This window comes from Stigmatopora argus, chromosome 1, assembly GCF_051989625.1.
Source record: "Stigmatopora argus isolate UIUO_Sarg chromosome 1, RoL_Sarg_1.0, whole genome shotgun sequence".
NCBI classification, from domain to species: domain Eukaryota; kingdom Metazoa; phylum Chordata; class Actinopteri; order Syngnathiformes; family Syngnathidae; genus Stigmatopora; species Stigmatopora argus.
In genome coordinates this window covers 11518490-11536914 of record NC_135387.1, presented here as the reverse complement: position 1 = coordinate 11536914, position 18425 = coordinate 11518490, and the positions used below count along the sequence as shown (strand labels likewise).

The 18425-nt window shown below is 41.1% G+C and overlaps 2 protein-coding genes across 3 annotated transcripts; both read left to right on the top strand.

The window, feature by feature from the left end:
• The first annotated feature begins 2878 nt into the window (after positions 1–2878).
• Positions 2879–8419, top strand: LOC144078812 (alpha-tectorin-like). Of its 2 annotated transcripts, none has more exons than XM_077607202.1 (17): positions 2879–2997; positions 3464–3499; positions 3611–3717; positions 3811–4177; positions 5003–5096; positions 5190–5319; positions 5459–5702; positions 5910–6057; positions 6138–6222; positions 6310–6369; positions 6450–6658; positions 6784–6915; positions 6976–7163; positions 7238–7389; positions 7470–7715; positions 7800–7953; positions 8048–8419. In XM_077607202.1, exons 4-17 carry the CDS (start codon positions 4040–4042, stop codon positions 8132–8134), a joined length of 2067 nt encoding a protein of 688 aa, XP_077463328.1. In that variant the 5' UTR covers positions 2879–2997; positions 3464–3499; positions 3611–3717; positions 3811–4039; the 3' UTR covers positions 8135–8419. The 2 variants fall into 2 exon arrangements, with proteins under 2 accessions (XP_077463328.1, XP_077463320.1); XM_077607194.1 differs by having other exon boundaries at positions 3608–3717.
• Positions 8420–12151: 3732 nt separating this feature from the next.
• Positions 12152–17624, top strand: LOC144077803 (alpha-tectorin-like). Its single transcript, XM_077605815.1, has 19 exons — positions 12152–12165; positions 12758–12793; positions 12914–13020; positions 13129–13338; positions 13418–13495; positions 13898–13991; positions 14072–14201; positions 14333–14576; positions 14786–14933; positions 15014–15107; positions 15196–15255; positions 15336–15544; positions 15643–15765; positions 15856–16043; positions 16179–16330; positions 16431–16676; positions 17042–17195; positions 17271–17391; positions 17483–17624. Exons 2-18 carry the CDS (start codon positions 12760–12762, stop codon positions 17367–17369), a joined length of 2370 nt encoding a protein of 789 aa, XP_077461941.1. The 5' UTR covers positions 12152–12165; positions 12758–12759; the 3' UTR covers positions 17370–17391; positions 17483–17624.
• The last annotated feature ends 801 nt before the right edge of the window (positions 17625–18425 follow it).

Genomic DNA, 18425 nt, shown 5'->3' with positions numbered 1-18425 from the left:
ATGCTGGGACTAACTCTAAATGTTCGCATCAGTGTAAGGTTTGACAATCTCTAAGTTAAGTTAAGTTAAGTACATACTTTAAACTGGATGGCCAACTTTTAGAGGAGTGAGAAATACTACTCATTTTCCATAAATTCAGCAAGGGGTAAAATTATTAGCAATTTTGTGGTTTTACAAAAATGCACAGGGACTATAATTCAAACCGGTTATGTTGGGTGTCCAAAACATTTCAAAAGTATATTGGTATTTTTAATTATTTGGCTTTTTATTTGTATTTGTATATGTGTCAAAGGGTCATTTACATCCAGGTACTGTACATAGTGTAAAATAATTATTCAAAAATGAGCGATTACATTCAAAATATTAGGTGATTTTTCATCGTGCATAAGCATAATGCCCCAAAAAGACTAAAGGTTCTGGCAGGGATATTTTTTTAAATCAAACGTTGTGTTGTACCTCCACACACCAGCTAAATTTGTTTTAGACTCTTCACTCTGGAGGTTCGAACCCAACAAGCTGCAACCCAACAAAGCTCTATTCCTGGTGCAGTCAGAAATAGGGGTGGGTAGTCAGTAGTTTTACTAAGGGCTTTTTATAAATCATCACTTTTATGACTCTTTGGAATTGCATATTAATATTTGTCCCGATCAGTGTCAAGCATATTTCCAATGTCTAACCCAGGGGTGGTCAAAACTAGTCCTGAAGGGCTGCTGTGGGTGCAGGATTTTGTCCCAACCGATTCAGCACAGACAGTTTAACCAATGAGGATTCTGTGAAAACGAGAAGCACCTGACTGCAATCCAATAAATGCATTTGTCTGATCTCAGATTAGTGAAAAAGTGTCCTTGTAATGAGTTTAAACGAAAAACTGCATTGTGGCCCTTTGTAGATTATTTTGCCCACCCCTGGATTCTAGACCGTCAGAGACCAAGACGGAAGGTTGAGATAAAGAAAAGATCAATACCTTCAAAATATGTTCTCAAGCCCAGTCGAGTGTGAAAGAACTCTACCAATCATGTATTTTTTTTTCTTTTTAATCCAATAATTGGATTCTCTCAGCTTTTCAGTTCCCCACATGATTTTTTTTCTTACATAGTTAATAATGATATCAAGTGTTATGTTTTTTCCTATGTTTGATACAAATAATCTCATCTCATCTCATTTTCTGACCTGCTTTATCCTCATTAGTTTCAAGGGGGTGCTGGAGCCAATCCCAGCTGTCTGCGGGCCAGAGGCGGGGGACACCCTGAATTGGTGGCCAGCCAATCACAGGGCACAAGGAGACAAACAACCATTCACACTCACACCTAGGGGCAATTTAGAGTGTCCAATCAGCCTACCATGCATGTTTTTGGAATGGGGGAAACCCACGCAGGCCTAGGGAGAACATGCAAACTCCACACAGTTGGACACGACCTGGATTTGAACCCAGGACCCCAGAGCTGTGAGGCCGATGTGCTAAGCACTCGCCCCACCGGGCCACCTCAATACAAATAATGTTCCCCCCAAAAATATCTTGTAAAAGAAAAATTCAAAATAACCGACCGTTTGTTTTCAGAAGAATACTTCCGGCATTATATGCAGTTGAATGTGGTCTGTTCAGAAATTTAAACAGGATGGCCAACTTTTTGAGGGGGAAAGTACGCTGCTCATTTTCACAAATTTAGCCACGGGAAACATTGTTATCATTTTTGCAGTTTTACAATAACTGTGTAAATGCAGTCTGTAATTAAAACTGGTTGTGTCTGGTTTGTGGTCAGAAACCCGTTTAAAAAACACGTCTGGGTTTCCTAACTTTGTTTTGGAGCTTTTTTATATAGTAAGGCCAATTATATATATCGTTGGAAGTGACTAATAAATTGTGTAGTAGTTAGATCTTGGTATTCTCTGGAGTATGGTTTTTGTGGTCGGTCATCACTGTGTGGAGTTTGCATGTTCTCCCCGGGTATGTGTGGGTTTTCTCCGGGTACTCTGGTTTCCTCCAACATCCCAAAAACATGCATGGTAGGCTGGTCGAACACTCTAAATTGCCCCTAGCAGGGGTGTCAAACCGGTCCTCAAAGGGCCGCAGTGGGTGCAGGTTTTCATTCCAACTCAACAAGAGGATACCTTTTGCAAGTGTAATCAGTTAATTAAAGTCAGGTGCTACTTATTTTAGAAGACACCTGATTGGTTAAAATGTCGGCACTGGATCGGTTGGAACAAAGACCAGGACCCACTGCGGCCCTCGGCGGAATCGGTTTGACACATGTGCGGCCTAGAGCGTGAATGGTTGTCCATCTCCTTGTGCCCTGCAATTGGCTGGCCACCAATTCAGGGTATACCCCGCCTGCTGCCTGTGGTTAGCTGGGATAGGCTCCAGCACCCCCCGTGACCCTTGTACAGCGGTACAGAAAATGGATGAATTAAAGTACCTGTGAGATGAGCAGTTATAATGAAGGCAATCAGATCGTGGTCCATTTCTATATTCAAAAATTATAAAGCATGCAGTTTCAACTGAAAAAAATTGCAATAAAATATGACTTATTTTTACCATATGTATCATTACTGTGCTACCAAGCTTTTTCTCACTATAAAAAGTTTATTTTTGAACTTTGTGGATCATATAAATCCCAGGGAAAAAAAATCCAGAAAATGTTTTGCCTATCAATCTGTGGATTTCATTCTGTAGCTCAAGAAAAACAAACAAAAAAATTAGAAGTAGCAAATTTATAAATGACAAAATTGAAGTCACTTTCCTGTACAGCACTCTTAATTGTAAAATGAGGTGATTTAAAAAAAAATGTGAACACTCCTTTTGTCTCATGTCAATTATTATCCTTTTCTGCCAAGCCAGTTTGGGAGGTCTGAATATTCGAAGTATTTTTCCATTTGCGTGCAGTTACAGGGGGCGTGCATTGGAAATGGGGGCATAAAAGCAGATGTGCGGAGAAACAGAACAGCAACTGAAAGAGACTTTGCATCCTGTCTTCACTGTTCTCGACTCACCTGCATGCGGTAAGCCAATCATTAGGCATGATTTTGAGCAATGCCAACATTAATGTTTCTTTTTTAGAATTGTGACAAAAGGGCAGTAGATGATAATCATGGAAAAGAGACCAAATTCAACATCATGCAGATGTTAATTCGTGTTGGGATTTAAAGAGAACTGTGCAATCTAATTTTGCCTTCATTTCAATAACATGGTCATTTGAAAAAGAAACCTTATGTCATGTATACTTTGTATTATGACAGTAGTATGGGTTTTTAGTGCAAAGTTGAATTCTCTTGAAACATGAAGCAGAATAGCAAATAGTAGGTGTGAAATCTCTTCATATAGGAATTTAAGTGGGATAAAAACTATATATATAATTAAAATGTGTCAGTAGACATATACAGTACATAAATATATAAATCATTTATTGTTTTGATGTGCACTGATGAATTCTGTGCTGATCAAATTAATTCTTTCATTATTTTTCAGTGATGAAGACCAACAGATTGCTTCCCTTGCTGGCAGGTGAGCCAACTGCAATATCACAATTTCTTTCTACCTTCACCAAATTGTAATTGACCAAAAAGTACCATTTTGATGGGTATTCTTATTTTTCTTCTTCTCATAATGCAGCAGTTATCTGTAGCCAGTTAGTCCAGACTGAGGCAGTCATACCTTCTACGCCTTTCGACCTGAACACATGTTCATTAAACATTTTTGGGCAAATGAAAACTAATTTAACAGTGAGTTCTCAGTGTTTGTGACGTGCAATGAATAAAACAAATCCAAAAGTTCTAACTTAAACCATGCTGTTAATGGTGTTTCTTTCCTTACAGATCAGCACAGCTGCTGGGTCCACTCAATTCTGCTTTACAGACCAAACCGAATGCATTAAAATCTCTGGTACAACTGAGGACAATGCAACGTCAATGATTGGGGTTGTCGACAGTGATCTTGAAGAATCGGTCAAGGCAAAGCTGCCTCAGATCAAAAACAATGCGACGTGCTTTTTGAAAAGCGATTTGCGCTCCTCAGGCACACTGACTGTGGGTCATTTAAAATCAGATGTGCAAAATTAAGCATTACCTGGTACGTTACGTTGTTTGTCTTTCTATATTTCCTCAGAGGAGCATTACTTTCATGAAGTTTGGACCCCAAACAGTTATGCGTGTCACTCTGATATCAAATTCAGAATCAAATGTTGTAAGTATGTACCATATATACTGTGATAATTCCATTTAACGGGCCAAAAACTATTTCATGTCTAACATCTGCTAGAAAAATGAAACATCTGTGCGTGGCAATCAAATTCCATTTTTAAAACATCCACTTGTATTTACTGACACACAATAGAAAGAGGCTGAAACTGTTTTCCAATGCTTTGATCACCACCATTGCTTTCAAAGGCGCTCGGTGTTCTCTCGTCTCTGCAGTGGTGCTCATCAGCAGTTGGTGTTTAAATGAGCACTCGTGTTTCTCTCTCAAACATTCAGTGCTGATTCTGCAACATTACATATTTCATGTAAAACAATGAAGGGAAGTTGGTCGCAGAATTGGTCAAGAAACATTCTCGCGACAATCACATGAGCACAATAACCCTAAACCCTAAAATAGGACATAAACTGAGAAACACTTGCAACACCCATCCGCCAATATTTAAATCGAAGGGCGAAATGAAGTTGGAATCGTCACGACAGTGAGTATGTGCCAAGCTCTTTCATTTCCATCCAAAAATTATGAAGGTGAGAATAGGAAGCTTGCTAAATTGAATACAGGTGTTTTGATTGATTTATTAAGTATAGTTGAATTCTGCGTAACTCAACTTACTACTGCAAAACGACTCTTAATGATATCGGGCAAAGTGCTAGAAATTAGCAGACAATTGGCAATAACCAACAAGCCCACACACCTTTTGGCCCGTTAGATCAAAGTGTAACCATAACCTACAGATTACCTAACAGGTAAAGCATTTTGATAGAGTGAGTGCCTGTGTAAAGATGTAACATGGTACGACTGCCCTTGATGCAGCAAATAAATGCACTGGAAGCCATGGAAGTGAATTTTACCAAGAGTGGTGTGGAGGACACAAAGTACATAGACCTCAGTGGCTGCAGGTCAGAGGGTACGTGAATAGTTTTGGAGAAAAACATTAAAGATATCATGCCATGGTAGCACAAATGACATATAATACTGACCTATGTCTTTGAATCAGCAGGCGAGATCCTCCTTCCCGGTTCAGATAGATCGAGGACATCAGGAGATTGCACTATTTCATCATGCAACCATCAGGGTGAACTCATCACCGAACAAGCTTGTGGATCCTTGGAGACTTGCGTTGCCAACAAGTAAATCATTTTTGTGTTGTTTATCTGAGTGCCTTGAGATAACTTGCATTGTATTGTATGGGGCGGTAGAGATAATCTCACTTGGTAAGTATGAGACTTTATGAACGCTGCACAGCTGACTAAGCCTGGTCTATTTTAGATGCAAGGCGACGTACCATGTGTGCACAGTGACCTCCGGCCAAGTAATCCATTTCTCCGGCCAAGTGTCGTCAGTGATGGACCGCTGCCTTTACAGCGTGCTTGAGCCAGTCGATAACAGCTTTGTACTGTTGGCGGCTTTTGAGGATCGCCGCAGTCAGACACTTACCTTCTTGGATCGCCTGGAGTTGGTGCTACCAAAATCCAACGATAAAGTCTCTCTTGAATCAAGCGGAAGAGTTCGGGTAAGAAGATCGCCACTGAGTTGTGGTTGATGAAAATGTGGATGAGGTCAGCTTTACCTATGGCTAAGTTCATTAGGAGGCATAAGGTCAATGTGTGCCATTTAAGTAAATGTATAAATCTTTGGGAGTTTATTTAACACAACAGTGAATATACTTTGAAAGACATCCCTGAAATCATAATGCTCATTACTTACTGTTGTGGCGCAGCTCAACGACCAAATACAAACGCTCAGTACTAATGCCACTGAAGTCGTTAACGGAGTGATGCTCTCCAAAGACTGGACTGGTGTCAATTTGGCTATTCCGAACAGTGACGTTAAAATCTTCTTCGACGGCTCTACCGCGTACATTAAAGGTGTGTTGATGACAAAAAGTGTCCTGTGGAATACTGGCATCCGATAAGTAGTTGACAGATTGCACTGTGCTTCTTCTCAGTCCCTGATGGGGCGGCTCTGCAGGGCTTATGTGGCGATACGGCCTCTTCGCCAAAACCTGTCTCGGATAGCCGAAGCATTCTAGGGTAGGTGGAACTCTATCATGTGTTTCACATGAAACACACTTATCTTTCATGGAGGCGTATAATTTCCTCTTTGTGCCCGCCCTTCAGATGTGAAATAATGCCCGGAGGTGATAGCTTCCCCGTCAACCGTGCGGCAGGATCCGAACGGTAAAAGTGATCATTTCCTAGATTGTCAATCTTGGTTTCTTCATTATGGCAACCCTCACCATCCCTCTGTTCATGTGCAGCTGCTCTTTGCTCGCGTCAGAAAAATTTGCCAAATGCCACGACAAAGTTCCGGTCGAACCATTCATCCAGGCATGCAACCTCACCCTGAGCCAATACCCAATGGTGGACAACCTCAACTGCCAGTACTTCGAGGCTTATGCCCAAGTCTGCAAGATGCAGTATGACATCGGCATTGAAGGCTGGAGGTCTTCCTTTGGCTGTCAGAAGGGTAGAAATTCTGCTCAATAGGGCTTACAATCTTTTCATTGTGAAAAATAATTGCTTGTTAAGCGCTATTTTTTTTCAAAGCGGTTGAATACAATTTTAATGCAAACTTGTGCATTTTTTTTTCAGAGAACAATCAGTCATATTGTCAGGACCACAAATGCAACACTAATGAGTTCTGTGGAGAGTCCAAGTTTAAAGGAACCACCTGTCTCTGCCGAGCCATATACGCCTCTGAGTATCACTCGAAAAACACTTTGGGTAATGAAAATAACGGATTACTTTTGTTAAATGCCTCAGCTAACTTTCGTGTTTGATCAGGTGACTCTCCCACATGTCAAGAGAACAGAGGATCTGTCTCTCTGATTGGTTGCCTGCTGGAGGAGAGAGGCATCAACTACAATTTGTTGCACCTCAACAATGAGAACTGCACAGGTCAAAGAGACAGTGACACTCATTTGGTAACTTTCAGCTTTGACTCTAACGACACATGCAGGACAGAAACCGAGGTTGGTCGGCAGCATTTTATCAGGCTCATCACCTTTTGCCCACCCACATAAACCAATTTTGCTGCTTTCGACAGAGGAACGATACGTTTGTGGTTTTCAAGAACAGCATTGTGTCTGGTAGAGCCAACAAGAATAGTCTCATCACTCGCAACAAGTTCCAATTGGACATCACATGCACATACAAGAAGCCGCAAATCCAAACACTGTTGCTTCACGTCAAAACCACGTGAGTGGAGCATTACATTGCAGCTCGGACACGGGTTACGATTAAACACCTGACTGTCCCTCTGTGCATTTAATTCACAGCTCTATGGTGCGTCAATTGATATCGGAGAGCCACAACTACACCCTGGTCATGCAGGCGTACACGGACAGCGCTCGCCAAATGCCAATGGAGCCCGACACACAATTGGAACTGAATCAGCAGATTTGGATCGAGCTGAGCGCAGACAAGCTGAATGGGGAGCTGATGAAATTAGTGACCGAGTCCTGCTTCGTGACGGAAAAACCGTCACCCAATGACACTGTGAAATATGACCTCATCATTCAAGGGTGACCACAAACACTCTATAAACTAAAGTGTGTTCGCATCATTAGGAAGATTTGTGTCAAAGTTCTTTTCTTGGTTCTGAGCAGCTGCCCGAACCCCGAAGATGGCACGGTGGAGACACACAACAACGGCGTGGGGAACTCCAACTACTTCTCATTTCAAATGTTCCAGTTTTTGAATAGCACAAGCTTCTACCTGCACTGCAACGTCAATCTCTGCCAGAATTCGGAGTGTGAGCCTGTGAGTTGAATCCACACACCACACTCTGCCTGTTGTTCTGAGAGAAAAAGGATGTGTTTATTTTCTTGTTTTTCCTTTTCTCTTGTCCAAACAGACCTGCAATGACATTTCAAACAGAAGACGTAGAGCCCTAGAGAATTACTTACCTGGGGGCTTAATCTCAATGGAGTGGCTCGATTAGGGACCTGCTGAAGGGAAATGCTCATCGGTTGCATTCTTCTTATAAAAGGAAAAGGAACTGTGTTTGAGAATAGAGCATTAATTCCTTTTAATTAAAAGATAGGTTGATGGCCTGTAATTGATGACTACTATTTTACAAATGAGCTTGCTATGGTTCTGGTGATTAGGGGAAAATATATACTACTGCAGCTTTGTTTAAAAAATGCATTAATCAACAATGTTTTTACAATTATTTCAAGTGTGAAGTTACATTTAAATAATTTGTACCATTAAAGAAACAGTCATCAAAAATAAGATTCCCAATGTCCCTCATGACAATTAAATGGTATGGTGGCTGTAAACAATGTGCTTCTTGGTGTGTTGGCACAGTATGGAGTGCCTCGGAGAAGGTGAACCAAGGAGCATGAGTATCAATCAGTGGTGTGCCGTCAGGGCCTTCAAGGCCTTCTCTGCTGGCCTAAGAAATATCTGAATCACCGACTGATGTTAATTATATTTTGTCCATGAATACTTATTAAATAATTCCAAATTGTCTGTTAGCTTCCTTTCATTGCTTTCCCCCCTGGTTGCACTATACTTCCAGATGTGTGTTTTCATATTGAAGCATTTAACCAATCACATTTCAGCCATTATTTGTTGCCAGGGTCAGAAATCTGCCTCAAGGCCTTCACAATCAGTTCTGCGGGGTCTGCTGCATTAAACAAGCGTTGATAAGACTGTTGCTTTAACCAATCAGATTTTGAGTTGGCAACACCACAATGCCTTCTCGCAGGCGTAGGGATACGTCATTGCCTTCTCGCAGGTGTAGGGATACGTCATCGCTTTCACCAACTATGATTGGCTAGTGATAGAGTGGACAAGCCAGAGCTACCAAACTGTATCTGGAGCAAGCTGCACAAGCAAATATATTGTTGTGTTGATTTAAAGCCATTTTCAAGACGGATTTTTCAAGGAAAAAAAAGCTGGACATCATTAAGAAAGGTCAGACAACTTCAAAGCAAGCAAGCCTGTCACAACCGGGAACGAACATTTTCAGCACAAAATCGAATAAAAACGTATGCCAGAAATACGACAGGACAGGCTCAACTTTCAGCATTAGCTTCGATGGCGATAGAAAAGAAGGAAGGAAGAAAGAAAGGAGGATGGATATTGTGTACAGTTGAAAAAGATTTTTGGTGAGTAAAATATGGCTATATTCCTAAATAATATTTCAATTCTATGAGGTTATTATTGATTATTTTTTATGTGTCGCAGCTGTAGCTGCAGTAGAGGTTTTATAGCCATAAAATAGTTTTTGCTGAAGGCGACACTAGGAAATGCACGGACCGTCACTGGTATCAATAGATTCAGAGAAGTATGCTATACCCCAATCTTGCCATTATTTCCAAACATTTCGACCGGGGATGCCCATTACTTAGACCGCAATCTACCGGTACATCGCCAAGGAACTATTGATAGATCGCCAAGGTACTATTGGTCGATCGCATGAACTAAACATTTTGATCCCTCCCTTCTGTTGAATTCCTTAGCTAGGCTCTTATAAAATTGGCATGTCCCGCAGTAAGCTTTAGCATGAATCGAGAGTGGATTTTTACCCCCGTTCCCTGTTGCTCCCATACATGGTGATAGATTCTAATGCGAGATAAATCATTAAATAATCGCTGAGCTTTGTCAGTGGCATGTAAAAAGATCAGTGGTGGGCCGTGCATTTCACACCTGGGCCTTCAGTAGTGCTACGTGTGAATCAATCCAACCCTCAATAAGTATTTTATGTCTATAAAACCTTTAATGCAGCTACAGCTGCGACACATATATCTTTTTAAAAGATAGATAGTGCATACCTGTCAACCTCTGCCGATAACTGCAACTAAATACAAACTGTGAATTACTAATTAGTTATACTTAATGCACTTTGAGCTCAGTGCTTTTGTGTGGAAAGAGGCAATGCTCAGTTTACACCTGTCGTGGTGTTAAGGGTGGGTTTATTCACTGGCGAATTGAAGGGTTTTCTCGTTTTACCAAGAGCTTGTTAATTATAATCACATTAAAGACTCTGAGAAATAGAATATCAATGCTGATGTAGATCGGTCTCACCAAAATTCCAGTCCAGCCAGTCCAAAAATCAGACAAGAGCAAGAGCAAAACTTTATAATGCTGAGAAGGAGACGTAATCAATACCTTCAGAAATGTCTTCTCAAGATCAGTCTTGTGTATTAGAACACTACTATTCATGCACTTTCGAATTTCTTTTATTTAATTAGTTTCATCCAGCTTTTTAGTTTGCATCATTATTGTCTTTTTTCTCAGATTGTTAAAAATGTTGTCAATAAATGGCCTGTATTTTTTTCATGTTTAATAAAAATAATATAAGCCTTCTTATCTTCATCTTTTATACACTTTTGTAGGGATTTCAGAAGAGTAATCCATTCATATAAGGCTTATGAATGGAGTATTCTTCTGAAAGCCATGGTCACTGCTGCCTATATTATAAGCAGTAGAATGTGGTTTAAACAAGATGGCCAACTTTTCTGGGGATGTGAACGCTGCTCATTTATTTCAAATTTAGCCAGAGGTCACATTGTTACCATTTTTTCAGTTTTAAAATAACTGTCAAAAATGCAGTCCTTTACGTCGACTATGATTAAAACTGGCGGTGTCTGGTTTGTGGTCACAAACCTGTTCAAAATTATTTCAAACGTATTGGTACAGTGGAGTCAATTCTTTTACTTTGCTTTTAAACTAAAAATTATGTGTCTGAGAAGTATTCTCCCTCAAGGCACGGGCATACGACGTAGCTGGGAAAAACTACTTAAAGCTACACGACAATTGGACAGTGTTTGGTCTGGTGTCTTGTAGTAAATTGTCCAATCCAAGACACACTACCACTTTATGCCACGTTGTCTTGTCATATCACACAGTGAACAAGTGAGATCTGGAACACCAGATGTGCCAGTCCTGCATACGGTACGTTCTAATTCAGCAAGACCAGTCACAAAACACGACAAATCCAGGTTTGCTGTATTGGATTTGTCCTGTTTTGGTACTGGTTTTGCTCATATAAAAAGAAGGAGAAAATGAGTGCCACGATTGGAGTTGCCAAAAACGGAATAGTCCGCTTTTGAGCAACAAAAATGTGTCCTGTATTTAATATACAAGGGAAGCACTTTTTACTGTATCATCAGAAACCCCTAAATTAGTGATAGATATGTCATTCATTCATTCATTCATTCATCTTCCATACCACCCTTCCTCGAAAGGGTTGCGGGGGTTGCTAGAGCCTAACCCAATGAAAAGAGATAGACAACCACTGACACTGGCCCCAAGTGGGAATCGAACCCAGATTGCCCACACCAAAGTCAAGCGGAGGAACCTCTCCTGCTTTCTGATTGGATGATTAAGCAGAAAAATAAGGACCCAAAACACTTAGAGGGCTTTGAAAATCACAAATTCTCTTGCCACAAAAGGAATCTTTATCTGCACATGTCGTCCTTGATGCAATTTTTCTCATCCACATCCATTCCTTGTATTTTGTTCCCTGTTGGGGGTTTTCTTTCTTTCTCCCAGAGTGACTAATGGCAACTCAGCAGGCATTCTGTCAAACCATGTATGTGTGTTCACTGTAACGGTTCTCTGAGGTGGATTGAATCTGGCATCATTTTGTTGCTCTGCACCTGTGACATGGGCAGTGACAAAACAATATTTGTCCATCGATTCAAAGCCTAAAAAACATGCATTTTAACTGGGATGAGGATTAAATGTGTAGCAATATAAACTGAGTACAGGACTCTATTTTGTTAAATGGTGATATGAAAAAGTCCACAGTGAACACTCCTTTTGTTTTCACGTCAGTTACTATTCATTTCTGTCAAGCCAGTTTGTTAAGTCGGAATATTCTAAGTATTTTTCCACTTACGTGCAGTTGGGGGCGTGCGTTGAAAATTGTGGCATAAAAGCCGATATTCTGAGATAGATCTTGAATTTAAAGAGGCTTTACATCCTCAGACCTCACAGCTCTCTACTCTCCTGCACGTGGTAAGCCAAGCATTCTGCGTGAATTAGAATGATGCAACATTAATATTAAAATCAATTGTTTCCTTTAGAAGTGTCTCCAAATGGCATTTGATGATGTCTAATTAGGCGTCATGCAGATGTTACTAACTAGTGGCTGGAATTTAAGTGTAATGTACAATTAGCCATTTCTGTTACATCTATTCCATTGTCATGTTAATAGAAGACCTTCTATACTTTGTATTATGTCATCACAGCATAGTTAAATGATTAGGGCAAACGTAAATTCTCTTCATTCATCACATTTCTGAGCCGCTTATTCTCGCAAGGGTCCCGGGGGGTTCTGGAGCCTATCCCAGCTAACTACGGGCACCAGGCGGGGGACATCATGAATTTAGGGGTAATTTAGAGTGTTCAACTGGCCTACCTTGCATGTTTTTTGGATGTGGGATGAAACCGGAGTACCCGGAGAAAACCCACACAAGCCCACGCAGTAAGGACTGACCTGGGATCGAACCCTCGACCCCAGAACTGTGAGGCTGACGCGCTAACCACTGTTCCTAAGGGCTGCCCAAATACTCTTCATTCGTTTACAAATCATGGGATTTTTTTTCAGTGATGAAGGCCAACAGGTTCCATCTCCTCCTGGCAGGTAAACAAATATCAGCATCACTTTTTTTTCCTGCATCGACTACGTTCACAGCATTGCCATTGACTAAAAAATCCCATTTGGATTGGTACTCTTATTTTTTTTCCTTTCTTCGTGAAACAGTTATCTGCAGCCAGTTAATCCCGACGAATGCAGTTATACCTTCCACACCTGTCGACCTGAATCTGTGCTCAATAAATATTTTTGGGCAAATGAAAACTGCTTTAACAGTGAGTTCTCGCGTCAGTGCTCCCCATGACGTGCAAAGAAAAAAACAAATAATAAAGTTCTTATTTGAACCTTCCTGTATCATGTTAACAGTGTTTCTTTCCTTACAGATCAGCACAGCTGCTGGGTCCACTCAATTCTGCTTTACAGACCAAACCGAATGCATTAAAATCTCTGGTACAACTGAGGACACTGCAACGTCAATGTTTGGGGTTGTCGACAGTGATCTTGAAGAATCGGTCAAGGCAGAGCTGCCTCAGATCAAAGACAATGCGACGTGCTTTTTGAAAAGCGATTTGCTCTCCTCAGGCCAACTGACTGTGGGTCATTTAAAATCAGATGTGCAAAATTAAGCATTACCTGGTACGTTATGTTGTTTGTCTTTCTATATTTCCTCAGAGGAGCATTACTTTCATGAGGTTTGGACCCCAAACAGTTATGAGTGTCACTCTAACATCAAATTCGGAACCATTTGTTGTAAGTATGTACAACATATATATACTGTGATAATTCCATTTAACGAGCCGCAAACTAATCGATATAACTTTAAAGATCTTGGCCTTTATTTCCCTTTCAGAGGAAGAGTAATGACTGGTTTAAACAAACGAGACATAGAGGTTTTTGAATGCAATGTGAATGTTTACTCCACTCCAGTCCCAGAATGTCAAATTCTGTCAAATTTTGTGGCATCTCACATGCCCATGTCTGTCAATTGGCACCCTGTTCACTAATGCATTGTGAAAGGTCTTTGGGAGTCATAAAAAGCTGAAAATACCTCAAAATTTAACCATAACCCATAGGTTCCCTAACAGGTGAAGCATTTTGATAGACTGGGTGCCTTTGTAAAGCCATAACATGGTGTATCTGTCCTTGATGCAGCAAATAAATGCACTTGAAGCCAAGGAAGTGAGCTTTACGAAAAGTGGTGTGGAGGACACAAAGTACATAGACCTCAGTGGCTGCAGGTCAGAGGGTGTGTAAATAGTTTTAAAGATATCATGTCATGGTAGCACAAATGACAAATATTACTGACCTATCTCTTTGAATTAGCAGGCGAGATCCTCCTTCCCGGTTCAGATAGACCGAGCACATTGGGAGATTGCCCCATCTCATCATGCAACAGTCAGGGTGAACTCATCACCAAACAAGCTTGTGGATCCTTGGAGACTTGCATTGCGAACACGTAAATACTTTTCTGTTCAGATAACATGAATGCCTTGAGATCATTTGTATTGTATTGTATTGGGTGGGATAGACAATCTCACTTGGTAAATTATGAACGCTACATGGCTGACTAAGCCTCTTCTCATTCAGATGCAAGGCGACACACCGCGTGTGCACAGTGACCTCCGGCCAAGTGATCCACTTCTTCGGCCAAGTGTCGTCAGTGACGGACCGCTGCCTATACAGCCTGCTTGAGCCAGGTGATAACAGCTTTGTACTGTTGGCGGCTTTTGAGGATCGACGCAGTCAGATACTTACCTTCTTGGATCGCCTGGATTTGGTGCTACCAACATCCAACGATAAAATTTCTCTTGAATCAAGCGGAAGAGTTCGGGTAAGAAGATCGCCACTGAGTTGTGCTTGATGAACTCATTTACATGTGGAGAAGATCAGCTCTATAGCTCATTTAATTAGGTCAACGTGTGCCATGGTAAATCTCCATTCAAGCAACTGTATAAGTCTTTAGTGTATTTAACACGAGTGAATATACTTTGAAAGAAATGCATGAAATCATGATGCTCATTACTTACTCTTGTGACGCAGCTCAACGGCCAAATACAAACGCTAAGCACTGATGCTACTGAAGTCCTTAACGGAGTGCTGCTCTCCAAAGACCCAACTGGTGTTAATTTAGTTATTTCGAACAGTGACGTTTCAATCTTCTTTGACGGCTCTACCGCATACATTAAAGGTCTGTTGACGACAAAAAGTGTCCTGTGGAATACTGGCATCCAATACGTAGTTGACGGATTGCACTGTGCTTCTTCTCAGTCCCTGATAGGGCGGCTCTGCAGGGCTTATGTGGCGATGCCACTGATCCGGCCTTTTCGCCAAGACCCGTCTCGGATAGCCGAAGCAATCAAGGGTAGGTGGCACGCTATTATGTGTTTCACATTAAAAGAATTAAGCTTTCATGAAGGCTTACACATTTCCTCTTTGTGCCCGCCCTTCAGATGTGAAATAATGCCTCGAGTTGATAACTTATTTGTCAACAGTGCGGTGGGATTAGAACGGTAAAAGTGATCATTTCCTAGATTGTCAATCGTGGTTTCTTCATTATGGCACCCCTCACCATCCTTCTGTTCATGTGCAGCTGCTCTTTGCTCGCATCAGAAAAATTTGCTGAATGCCACGACAAAGTTCCGGTCAAACCATACATCCAGGCATGCAACCTCACCCTGAGTGATTACCCTATGGTGGACAACCTCAACTGCCAGTTCTTCCAGGCTTATGCCCAAGTCTGCAAGATGCAGTATGACATTGACATTGAAGGCTGGAGGTCTTCCTTTGGCTGTCAGAAGGGTGAAAATTATCCTCAATAGGCCAATCTTTTGATTGAGAATGATTCCTTGTCAAGCGCTTGATACAATTTTAAAGGAATCGTGTGCATTCATTTGCAGAGTCGTATTGTCAGGACCACGAATGCAATGGCAATGAGTTCTGTGGAGAGTCCAAATTCAAAAGAACATCCTGTCTCTGCCGTGCCATCTATGCTTCTGAGTATCACTTGAAAAACACTTTGGGTAATGAAAATAACTCATTACTTTTGTCTAATCATAAAACAAGCATAACTTAAAACTTTAATGCCCCAACTAACACTCCTGTTTGATCAGGTGACCCTCCCACCTGCCAAAAGGGCGGAGGAGCAATCTCCCTTATTGGCTGCCTGCTGGAGGAGAAAGGCATCAATTACAATTTGTTGCACCTCAACAATGAGAACTGCACAGGTCAAAGGGACAAAGATACGCACTTGGTGACCTTCAATTTTAATTCAATCGACGGATGTGGGACTGAAACCGAGGTGGGTTAGCAACACGTGGTCGAGTTTACATGGATCTGACACTGTATACAGTTTAATAGGTTTATTGATTGTACTTTGATTTTAAAAAAGCGCTGTTTGGGGAAATATTTACCCAGACCTTTCTGCACTTGACAGGGGAACGAAACCCTTGTGGTTTTTAAGAACAGCATTGTGACAGGTAAACCTGATATTAATAGACTCATCACTCGCAGCAACATAAAGTTGGACATCACATGCATATACAAGACGCCGAATGTCACAACACTGCTCCTTCATGTGAAAAGCACGTGAGTGAAGCAATACATTCGGGTTCATCTTCTAATGCCCGATTACTCGTATCTCACCCGACTTCTCGTATCACCGCGTGCGCCTTTCTGTGTTTTGCAGCTCCGTGGCGCGTCAGTATATATCACAAACAGGGAGCTACGCTCTGGTCATGCAAGTGTACATGAACAGCGAGCGCACAGAGTTGATGAAGCCGAACACAGAATTGGAGCTGAATCAGCAGATCTGGATCCAACTAAGCATAGATGGGATAGAGGAGAATGTGGTCAAATTAGTGACTACGTCTTGCTGGGTGACGGAACAACCGGCACCCAGTGACCCTAAGAGATATGACCTCATCATTGAGGGGTGAGGATCAGGTCGCTACAAACTGAGGCAGCCTTGGCAATAGGAAACATGTTAAACCAATTTTAGCTTCTCATATTTGGCTCCTTTTCCGCGAAAATGAGCTAAAGAAACAAAAACAAAAATAGAGGACATCACTCAGACAAATTAGATCCATTTGAGAAAACCAGAGTTGAGGAACATCAGACAGTTAAGTCTATATTTCCGATTGCTCAAATCTTCTTCATTGTAGTTTAGCCAGTTTTTCACTACAAACAAATTACCTCAGATGGATACAAATACGAGAAGTTCAAATTGAGTTTACATGTTTGCAGCGTATGCCTCAAGAGATAGCACCTTGTCAGATTTATTTTCTTGTTTCGGATCAGCTGCCCAAACCGTGAAGATGGCACAGTGGAGGTACAAAACAATGGATTGGGGAAGACTAACTACTTCTCATTCCGAATGTTCCAGTTTGTGGATAACACAAGCTTCTACCTGCACTGCAGTGTGGACCTCTGTGTAAAGCAGCAGTGTCAGCCTGTGAGTCACATAACATCACACACTCTTCTTGTTGTTCTGTGGGGAACTACTGTTTTGTTTTCTTTGTTTAAGCAGACCTGCAGTGACATTTCAAGTAGAAGACGTAGATCCCTGAGGAAAAAAAGATCCACAGACTTATACAAGGGCTTAATCTCATTGGAGTGGATCAATTAGCAACTGTTCAAGAAGCATTCTCGTCAGTCACATTTTTGCTCAAAATTTTCAAATATGAATAGAAGGAACCTTGTTTCCGAGTTGGCCACTAATGCCAAATTTTGTTTCCTCAGGGAGCCCAGTTTTTATCTAACCTTGAAAACTAAAGATTGGTTGATGGCCCGGAATGGATGACTCTACAATCTTACAAATGAGTTTGGCATGGTTCATAATAAGGTGCATATCCAGTGCTTTTTGAGATAACAAAAAAAGAGAAATGATTAATTATTTTAGCTTCTTTCAAAAATGTCATGTCTAATGATTTTCATATTATAATATATGAGGGGGCGGGGGGGTCTCATGTTTTGTGCACTCTAAACAAAGAATCTGTATCTAAAATATGCCATAAACCAATTGTTATATATAAAATGGCATTCATGATAATAAAATGGTAGGTTGTTGGCAAGCAGGAGTATGCCTTTCTTTTGGTTTTCGGAACCATTCACACTCACACTCATACCTTGGGGTAATTTAGAGTGTTTAACCAGCTGACATGCATGCTTTGGGTATGTGGGGGAATACCTGGAGAATTCCCGCGCAAGCCCAGAGAGAACATGCAAACTCCACACAGTGAGGACCGATCTGGGATCGCACCCACTACCCCAGTACTGCGAGGCCGATGCGCTAATCACTCGTCCGCCGGGCCGCCCAGTATGATTAAAAAAAAAAAAAAAAATCCAAATTGGCTAAATTAACTGCAAAAGTATCAACAAATGCTCTGATCCAGTTATTCTGTCATCGGTAAAATCAACATTTAATAAGTGCAATTTGTATTTTACTTAGATTTGTTTGACATTTCCAAGTGTTGAGCAATTTTAGACATTCTATGTACACAAATTCAAAATAAACAATAACTGCCTGGCTCCATCCCTAAACGTCTCATCAGCTCGGATATGAAAAGCACAACTGAGGATCAAAGAGCAATTCCCTACATAATTGATAACTTCACTAAAGAGTATGCAATTAATAAATCAGCCCTAAAATTACAAATCAGGCCCTGAAGATGAATGTATGTCA

Bases quoted from the DNA above. Each gene is read 5' to 3' on its own strand.
- LOC144078812 (XM_077607202.1), top strand. From the start codon at position 4,040: ATGTGCAAAATTAAGCATTACCTGGTACGTTACGTTGTTTGTCTTTCT. The intron at 5,097-5,189 runs GTACGTGAATAG...TTGAATCAGCAG, and splicing joins CAGTGGCTGCAGGTCAGAGG to GCGAGATCCTCCTTCCCGGT. The intron at 7,716-7,799 runs GTGACCACAAAC...GGTTCTGAGCAG, and splicing joins TATGACCTCATCATTCAAGG to CTGCCCGAACCCCGAAGATG.
- LOC144077803 (XM_077605815.1), top strand. From the start codon at position 12,760: ATGAAGGCCAACAGGTTCCATCTCCTCCTGGCAG. The intron at 15,766-15,855 runs GTAATGAAAATA...CTGTTTGATCAG, and splicing joins TCACTTGAAAAACACTTTGG to GTGACCCTCCCACCTGCCAA. The intron at 16,044-16,178 runs GTGGGTTAGCAA...TGCACTTGACAG, and splicing joins GATGTGGGACTGAAACCGAG to GGGAACGAAACCCTTGTGGT.